Source organism: Elephas maximus, chromosome 3, assembly GCF_024166365.1.
Source record: "Elephas maximus indicus isolate mEleMax1 chromosome 3, mEleMax1 primary haplotype, whole genome shotgun sequence".
Lineage (NCBI taxonomy): Eukaryota > Metazoa > Chordata > Mammalia > Proboscidea > Elephantidae > Elephas > Elephas maximus.
In genome coordinates this window covers 188,334,935-188,344,438 of record NC_064821.1, presented here as the reverse complement: position 1 = coordinate 188,344,438, position 9,504 = coordinate 188,334,935, and the positions used below count along the sequence as shown (strand labels likewise).

General features: G+C 40.2%; 1 protein-coding gene across 1 annotated transcript; it reads left to right on the top strand.

Annotated features, from left to right (window-relative positions):
- The first annotated feature begins 5,818 nt into the window (after positions 1 to 5,818).
- On the top strand, positions 5,819 to 6,052 carry LOC126071451 (small proline-rich protein 2G-like). Its single transcript, XM_049875648.1, has one exon. It carries the CDS (start codon positions 5,819 to 5,821, stop codon positions 6,050 to 6,052), a length of 234 nt encoding a protein of 77 aa, XP_049731605.1.
- The last annotated feature ends 3,452 nt before the right edge of the window (positions 6,053 to 9,504 follow it).

Here is a 9,504-nt window from a genome sequence, read left to right as displayed (position 1 = left end):
TTAAAGATCATAAAATCAAGCTCTTTAGACATGTAGATAGATATATAGGTCTATAGACAGATATGTAAATGGATAGATAGGTCGATAGATATGAGGATTAATAGAAAGATAGAGATAGATGATAGATAGGCAGACAGACAGACAGATAGATAGATGAAAGGTAGATTAAAGATAGATGGATAGCTGATAGATAGGTAGATTAAAGATAGATAGATGATAGGTAGATAGATAGATAGATGATAGATGGATGATAGGTAGGTAGGTAGGTACATAGATAGATACATAGATAAAGAGATTATAGATAGGATATATATATGTGTGTGTTTGTGTGTGTGTGTGTGAAGTGTTACATTGTGCTGTCTCATGTTTCAAGTCTTAGATGTTCAAACTTTGGGAAACATTGATCACCAGGCACTGCTCTTCATGTTGTGACAGCTGCTCATGTAGCTGATTTGTGAAGAATTCAGAAAATTCCATCTTACCTCCCCACCCTATAGTGACTCTTCCTTGAGATATTGGGGGCACCAGGCCTGCAGTGACTTTAGTGTCTGCACTGCCATGAACCTCATTGGGAGGGGTGTACTCAGACAGAGGAGTCTCCAGTGGGCAACCAAAACTGGTCTATCTGATACTGCAATCCCATTTGGGCAGCTGGTTCTCAATTTGTGAGGTAGAAAGCAGACATTTCTCTAAGGGCTTATGTTTTGGATGTGATGTGAGGCTATGGGGAATGGTAAGTGACCTGTTGAGTAAAGTCCCCTTCTTTGTCTTCCAAAGTACCTAGCAAGTGTAATAGTCTGTATGAACAATTTGGTGATGACCCAGATTACAGATACCTGGCCTCAGGTACCAAAGTGATGACTCTAGCCCTGATGGTCATGGTTAGGTCATGGTCAATGGTGATCTCGGCCAAAAGCTCTTCCTTCCTGATAGGAGGAATGACAGTCCTGGGAACCCAGGGGCAGTCCTGCTTAACTCAGGGACTTGATGCTGGGTTGATTCAGGGCTCTCGTACTCTGTAGAGCATAGCTGGTGACTACTTCAGAGGTTCTGAGCATCTCCTCTTCCTTTTCTTCTTCCTCCTCCTCCTCTTTTTCCTTCTCCAGTTATAAAACCACATTCTTGTAAAGCTTCCTGATCATTGGGCCCAGGTAAGGAAGCTCTACCAAAATCACTTTAAGTGTTTAATGCATAACATTCTGTCAGTCACAATGATTGCAGGAAGAGTTAAAAATAAATGAAAAGACTAATTACTAGATCCATTGACAATATATGTCTTCAGTTACCAACATGTGCCAAATTAGACAGATAAAATCTATATATTGAGTCTGGGAGGATAATGAGGAAGGTTGAGGGGACAGGGGGGTTTAAGAAGACAGACAATAAACATGCAAACAAAAAACGAACGTGTTTTAAAACCTAAAGCCTATTTGGAAAGAGAGTGTTGGAGAGCCAACATATAAAATCAGCCCAAATTCACTTCTCCCTCTCCCCCAGGTTACAGACATGTAGTGCTCTGATCCTCTCCCCAAATGTACTCTCACGTGATGGTGTGAGGCTGTAATATAAGATGGTATCTTATATTTTTATTGGTTTTGTGCAATTTGAACCTGGCATTTTGTTCTTGAAAAAAATTATTTCCTGAAAAAGGAATTTCAAGCTTATACCAGTATATACCAGTTAGCGCCCAGCTACTAAGCAAAAGGTCGGTGGTTCAAACCCACCAGTCGCTTCTTGGGGGAAAGATGTGGCAGTCTGCTTCCGTAAAGATTTACAGCCTTGGAAACCCTTTGGGGCAATTCTACTCTGTCTGAGCGGGTCACTATGAATTGTAATAGACAACATGGCAGTGGGTTTGTTTTTTTTTGGTTACCTGCAGTGTGGAGAAGAACTGGGATAGTGAGATAGGGACATCCTGACACCCATCAACAAAGCGTCCCCATATTCTACAGTAACATAAATCCAACTTTGTAACTTTATTCACCAGCCATGGCACAAAAAGTGAGGTTTCAGTGCCTGAGGATAGCTCAGGTTTAGGACTGAAGGGAGGAATTGCACAAGAATTTATGAGGTAAGGCTCTGAAAAGGCAAACATGAAATCATTTTTCCAGGGTTGGAGGACATATTGGGGCAGTGTTTCCCAAACTTTAGTTTTTCCCATAGATAGCTCCTATATTTATGGTAACTACATACCACAAGTGAAATAGAAATTAGTCAACATTTTTATTTAAATTCACTTTGTACAAACTTAAATTTAAAAAAAAAAAACTTGATTGGTGGTAGGCAAGATGAAATATTCAAAGTATAAAATTTTGTAGTACAGAATTAACATAAGTACACACTTAACGGAAACCCTGGTAGTATGGTGGTTAAATGCTACTGCTGCTAACCAGAATGTCAGTGGTTCGAATCCACCAGGTGATCCTCGGAAACCTTATGGGGCAGTTCTACTCTGTCCCATAAGGTCGCTATGAGTTGGAATCGACTCGACGGCAACGGGATTGGTTTTTTTGGGGAGTATACACTTTTTTTTTAATATTTACATTATTCTCTTCACTGCCTAGACCATCTCCTGCGACACAAGTGGTCCTCCTACCTTACTTGGGAGACTCGGTTAGAAAGAGGTGTGTGCTTTTAGCACATTTTCTTTATAGGTAGATGAAACATTTTCTAAAGGCTTTTCATTAAGTACTTTAATACATGTTTGTGATGTCACCCTTCATTTGTGGAAACGGAGTGTCTACACCTGGAAAAGCATTAGCTGGTATCTCATGTTCTGCCCTGGATACAAAAGGAAGGGCCAGGATGGAGGAAGGTTCCAGCTGAACCAGATGAAAGGATAAAAGCAGAGGGCACAGCTTCCTGGAGATCAGCTGTCAATGCTGCGGAGGCACGAGAACAGCGCACCCTAATGGCCTGTATATGTCTCTGTTCCCCATTAACTGTGAACAGCATAGGACAGCGTCTTGGTCTCTATTGTAAGGAACATCAGAAGAACTCACACAGGTGTGGTTCAGTAATTAGTTTTTGAATGGATGCTTGTAATTTTTGTTCACTTCTGTTTCCTTCAAGCGCTGATTAAGAGAGTTTTTGTCTATAGAATAAAAGAATTCAAATACATATTCTTGAGAACAGCAAGGAGGATAAGTACTGAGGAGTCTGGATCCCACCCAGCAGTTTTTCCCAGAAGAGAAGTACCTCTAGGAAAGGTGTTTCTGTAGAAAAGGCAGCTTCAAAGAGATGGAGAATATGGGTCTAATCTGGGGTTCTATGGGAAGAAAGAAAGAAAGAGGAGAAATTCAAGCTTGAACAGAGCTAATAGAAGGTCCAGTGCAACCATCTCCCACCTCCAATCCAAGAGGTGAGTATTATTCTCCTCTGTTTGTAGACAAAGATCCAAACCCAGAGAGGCGAGGTGAACTGCTCATGGTCACACAGCTTGTCAAATATAGAATTGGGACCAGACTTCAGGTACCATTTAGATCTCTCTTATTTTCTAGGACACTGCCAAACTGTATGAGGAAAGTAGAAGGGTAAACTGGTTTACCTGACATGTATTCCACTGTGTTCTCTATGGACAAATACTAAAATTAAGTAAAATTTATAATGACTATTATTAATGTTTAAGGACGTGTAAATGAATGGTAATTAATTTTAATGACTAAATTTTTAATAAATGGATTTAAACTTCATCTTGAATCTACCAACAGTTTCTGAATCAAACTGTTTAATTAACTAATTAATATAAAATACATATAAAATTAATTGTTTGAATGGCATTGTTTATTATGTTCGATTTTCCATTGATTCTCAAGTGTAGATGACAGAAAATATGTACAACCTTCTCTGTTCTTGTCGGATAAAGTTATGTAGGAGCAATTAGTATAGTGTGTGAGGAGGGAGTTAGGGTCAGAAAGTTACTTTGTGTTGTAATTCCAGGAACTGAGCTGCTTGAGTATCTCAATTGTAATAGGTGTTGCTGTGGTGCTAATGGAGCCCATGTGGCCCAAGGTGGTACAGGTTTTACAAAGGCCTTTAAAAAGAAAAAAAAAAAAATTGCTGTCGAGTCACTTCTGACTCATAGCAACCCTATAGGAAAGAGTAGAGCTGCCCCATAGCATTTTAAAGGAGTGCCTGGGCGATTCAATCCACCAAACTTTTGGTTAGTGGCTGTAGCTTTTAACCTCTACACTCCAGGGTTTCCAAGACCTTAGGAACCAGCCTTATATCTTCTTTTAAAGACCCAATGCAGGTGAAAATAGGACCCTAATGATCACCATTTTGCTGAATGTTTAGAAGCATACCAGTGGGAGGGATAGTGAGATGATTTGGGGCCTTACAGCAGTGCATTTTTGAGGGAGGAAAGGAAATTTAGATTAGCAAGCCATAGAATCAAGAGGAAATGCATTATAATGAGAGTTTGGAGTAATGAGAGGTGTCCCTTGGTGGCACAAGCAATGAAGTGCTCAGCTACTAAATGAAAAGTTGGCAGTTCAAGTCCACTCAAAAGTACTTTGGAAGACGGGCCTGGCTATCTACTTCTGAAAGATCACAGCCATTGAAAACCCTATAGGGCACAGTTCTACTCTGGAACAATGGGGTTGGCCTGAGTTGGAATTGACTTGATGGCAACTGATACTGGAGTAATGAGAAAGACGTCACAAGGTATTCAGGCTCCCAGGTAGTCAGGCTTTTTTCGCTCCAGGATGTATAAAAAATTGGCAACCAGCTAAAGTGGAACAGGGAAGGCAGTTTTATGATGCTGGGAAAGTGAAGGCTAGGAAAGGGTCTTTGTCTTCAGCCAAGAAAAAGAGCCTTTGGACACCAGTTAAAGAACTCCCTAAATTCTCCCACTGCTGTAAGTCACTGATACTGTCCCTAAGGCAGGGCCTCTGAGTCATGGACACTTATTCCAGTGAGGAGATCCGGAAGCAGGATGCTTCCTGTTATTAGGGTCCCTGTCCAGCCAGTTAGGGTTGGATTTTTATTCGGTTAGGAAATTCTCGGACCAGCCCAGTTTTAGGTAGCTCCACTTCCCCCTGGGTGGGGCAGCAATCCCTTTTATAAAGAGGTCCTCTGCTGCGAGACCAGCATCCTCCTGATACTTGATTCCTGGTCTACTTTGGAGAACCTGGTGAGTATGATTCCTTGAGTTCTTCTGTTTATTTGTTGCTCTCAAATATCTGAATTCAATCCAAAGACAGAAAATCTGGTGTGTCCAAAGGTAGGATCATTAGTTTGATGCCCTTAATTGATGATAACTGTGAATTGGGGCATAATGATACAATGATGTATTGCTTTGACTTGGTTCTGGTAGATAGTTTGATGTCTACATTGAAAAAGAAGTTAATAGGAAAGCTTTGGTTTGAAGAAGAAAAAAGGGAACTTATTTTCCTTTCTATTTCTTTAAGAAGTCTATTCTGTTGTGATTTCAAAAGTCATAGAATTCTCCCAAAATGGCTGCTTGCTATCTATCCAAGTATTGGTGCTTCGTAAGAAATAATGACAGGGATTACTTATAAGGGTGCTCAGGTTTTCAGAACTTGTGACTACCTTTCTTGAGGATGTTATTTTCATGTAAATGTCATTACTTGCTGCTTTAGAGAATTTTCCAGAGTTAAGAGTTAGTGAAGCAGATGGCTAGAGAGTAGAACCCAGAAAGTTATACAAAAGGAGTTAAGAGATGATAATATATCTCAGAGACTGGAGAGGTGATATCCAATGGAATCAAATAAGCTCTGGCTTCTCTGTCTGTAGAAGTTCCTTCTTGTGAACACTGTCATCTAATTTCTTTCAGATTTCCAGAGGCTCCAGAAAGATGTCTTACCAACAGCAGCAGTGCAAGCAGCCCTGCCAACCACCTCCTGTGGTGTGCCCACCTAAGTGCCCTGAACCATGTCCCCCTCCAAAGTGCCCAGAGCCATGCCCACCTCCAAAGTGCCCAGAGCCATGTCCACCCCCAAAATGCCCACCTCAGCCATGTCAGCAGAAATGCCCTCCTACACAGATATACCAACACTGCCAGCAGAAGTGTCCTCCTAAGGGCAAGTAACAGCTTCAGGATTCATCAGGAACATGAAAGGATAAGGACAATTGGCTCAGACTCCTTCCACAACTCAACCTTCATTTCTTTAAAGCCAACCATGGACACAACTTTTCTATCCATTAGTCCATGATCTGCCTGTGATGACTCCTAGCAAGTGAAGGTTTTTTTTTCCCCTACACTGTTGTATTGCTGCTCTGCAGGAGGTAACTGAGAAAGGGCAGTTCTCAGCTGTGCCAGGATCCCAGCGCTTCAAAGGAACAACAAGAGCACATTCCGCTGGTCTCGTCAGATGATTCTCTTGACGTTTTCTGTGTCTGTAACCTGGGGAGAGATTTCCACCACTTGGGCAATTGTAATTTTCCTTTCCCTTCCTGAATAAAGTACATGTTTTGAGTTGGGATAAATATCTTATTTCTTTTTCAAACCTGCTTTTGTCAGCAACATTATATCATAATTTTGGTTTATTTTTATTCTTCTTTGATCCCAATATCCAGACTCTCATAATCACTGCTACCCGAATTTTGTTTCACACCAAAGATTATTTCTGTATTATTTTGAACCCATATTATTTTCTTTAATTACTCTTTGATTAGGGGGACAAATTATTTAACCCCTCAGCATTTAGTTTTCTCTAGTGCAAAGTGGAAAAAATAATATTTAGATCACAAATCCATCTTAGGTATAAAATTGAATAATGCCTGTAACTTTGTTGGCAGAAAATCTGACCCAGAATTAAACAAACAAAAAAAACAAAGCTTGTTGCCATTGAGATGATTCCAACTCATGGCAAGGGCATGTGTTACATAGCAGAATTGCCCCATAGGGTTATCTTGGCTTTAATCTTTACAGAAGCAGATTACCAGAACTTTATTCCATGGTAGCATTGGGTAGGTTCAAATTGACAATCTTTAGGTGAATTGCTGTTGTTGTTAGGTACCACTGAGTTGGTTGTGACTCGTAGTAACCCTATGAACAAACACAACGAAACACTGCCTGGTCCTGCGCCATTATCACAATCATTGCAATATTTGATCCCATTATCACAGCCACTCTGTTAATCCATCTCATTGAGGGTCTTCCAGTTTTTCCGACCCTCTACTTTGCCAAGCGTGATGTCCTTTTCCAGGATCTGGTCCCTCCTGGTAACATGTCCAAAGTAAGTGAGGTGAAGTCTCACCATCCTTACTTCTTAGTATAGTAGTTGAAGTCAAACCATTTGTGCCACCCAGCTGCCTTGACCCAGAAAGAGCATGCAATAAATGGTAGTTCATTAGAAGCAGCAGATCATCATCATTACTGCATTTGCTCCAGCAAGAAAGAAGCTTAGACATGACTACTCTAGGAAATAAGATTTTTAAACTTAATACCCTGTTACTCTCTTTCTTTTCTAGTTCACTTTACTTTTTAAGTGACATTGTAGGCAAAAAGCTTTTTGGAATTAGTGGGGCATCCTACATGAAATCACAGTATTTCTTAAAACATGGATACTCTAGAAGAAAGGGAAATACCAAGGCCCCAGAAGGCCTGTGTCTGCCTCATCTTCATGGGTACCACCTGCTCTTCTTACTCCATCAGCAGACACAAACTCAGGGTCCTGTCATTTTTTGTTCACCTTCAAAATTAATTTTTTAAGTGTTCTGACCCCAGATTTGGAATGTAATGGGGTGTATAATATTTACCGAAATTTGAAAAGTTAGTGCTGCTAGGCAGTCTTCTTTATAAATGCTTATTTTACAAGACCAGGGGCCGACTGTACAACAGACCATCAATTGCTCATACGCGAGTTCAAGTTGAAACTGAAGAAAGTTCAAGTTGAAACTGAAGAAAATAGAACAAGTCCATGAGAGCCAAATTATGACCTTAATTATATTCCACTTGAAATTAGAGACCGTCTCAAGAATAGATTTGACACACTGAACACTAATAGTGGAAGACCAGACCAGTTGTGGAATTACATCAAGGATATCATACATGAACAAAGCAAAAGGTCATTAAAAAGACAGGAAAGAAAGAAAAGACCAAAATGGATGTCCAAAGAGACTCTGAAACTTGCTCTTGAACATCGAGTTGCTAAAGTAAAAAGGAAGAATTGATGAAGCAAAGAACTGAACAGAAGGTTTCAAAGGGTGGCTGGAGAAGTCAAAATGAAGTACTCTAATGACATGTGCAAAGAGCTGGAGAGAGAAAACCAAAAGGGAAGAATACACACGGCATTTCTCAAGCTGAAAGAATGAAAGAAAAAATTCAAGCCTCGAGTTGCAGTAGTTAAGGATTCTGTGGGAGAAAATGCTAAATGATGCAAGAAGCATCAAAAGAAGATGCAAGGAATACACAGAGTCGTTATGCCAAAAGGAATTGGTCAGTGTTCAACCATTTGAGGAGGTAGCATATGACCAGGAATTGAGAATACTAAAGGAAGAAATCCAAGCTGCACTGATATTGTTGCTGAATGTCAGATGCTGAAAGCAGAGAATACCGGAAAGTTGTTTACTTGTTTTCTATTGACTATGAGAAGGCATTTGATTGTGTGGATCATAACAAATTATGGGAAACATTGCAAGGAATGGGAATTCCAGAACTCTTCATTGTGCTCATGAGGAATGTGTACATAGATCAAGAGGCAGTTGTTCAAATAGAACAAGGGGGTACTGGGTGATTTAAAGTCAAGAGGGGTGTGTATCAGGACTGTGTCCTTTGACCATATCTATTCAATCTGTACACTGAGCAAATAATCTGAGAAGCTGGACTATATGAAGAACAGGGTGTCAGGATTGGTAGAAGACACATTAATAACTTGCTTTCTGCATATGATACAACCGTGCTTGCTGAAAGTGAAGAGGACTTGAATCACTTAATGATGAAGATCAAAGACCACAGCTTTCAGTAGGAATTACACCTCAACATAAAGAAAAGAAAAATTCTTAAAACTGGACCAACAAGCAACATCATGATAAATGGAGAAAAGATGGAAGTTGTTAAGGATTTCATTTTACTTGTTTCCAAAATCAACACCCATGGAAGCAGCAGTCAAGAAACCAAAAGTTGCATTGCATTGGGCAAATCTTCTGCAAAAGAATTCTTTAAAGTGTTGAAAAGCTGAGATGTCACTTTGAAGACTAAGGTGTACCTGACAGAAGCCATGATATTTTCAATTCCTCATATGCACCTCAAAGCTGGACAATGAATAAGGAAGACCATAGAATAATTGACTCCTTTGAATTGTGGTGTTAGTGAAGAAGATTGAATATTGTGGACTGCCAAAAGAATGAACAAATCGGTTTGGAAGGAGTACAACCAGAATGATCCTTAGAAGCAAGTATGGCGAGAGTGTGTCTTACATACTTTGGACGTGTTGTCAGGAGGGTTTAGTCCCTGGAGAAGGACATCATGCTTGGTAAAGTACAGGGTCAGCAGAAAAGAGGAAGACCCTCAAAGAGGTGGATTGACCGCGGCTGCAG

Coding starts and splice junctions, on each gene's coding strand:
- LOC126071451 (XM_049875648.1), top strand. CDS start 5,819: ATGTCTTACCAACAGCAGCAGTGCAAGCAGCCCTGCCAACCACCTCCT.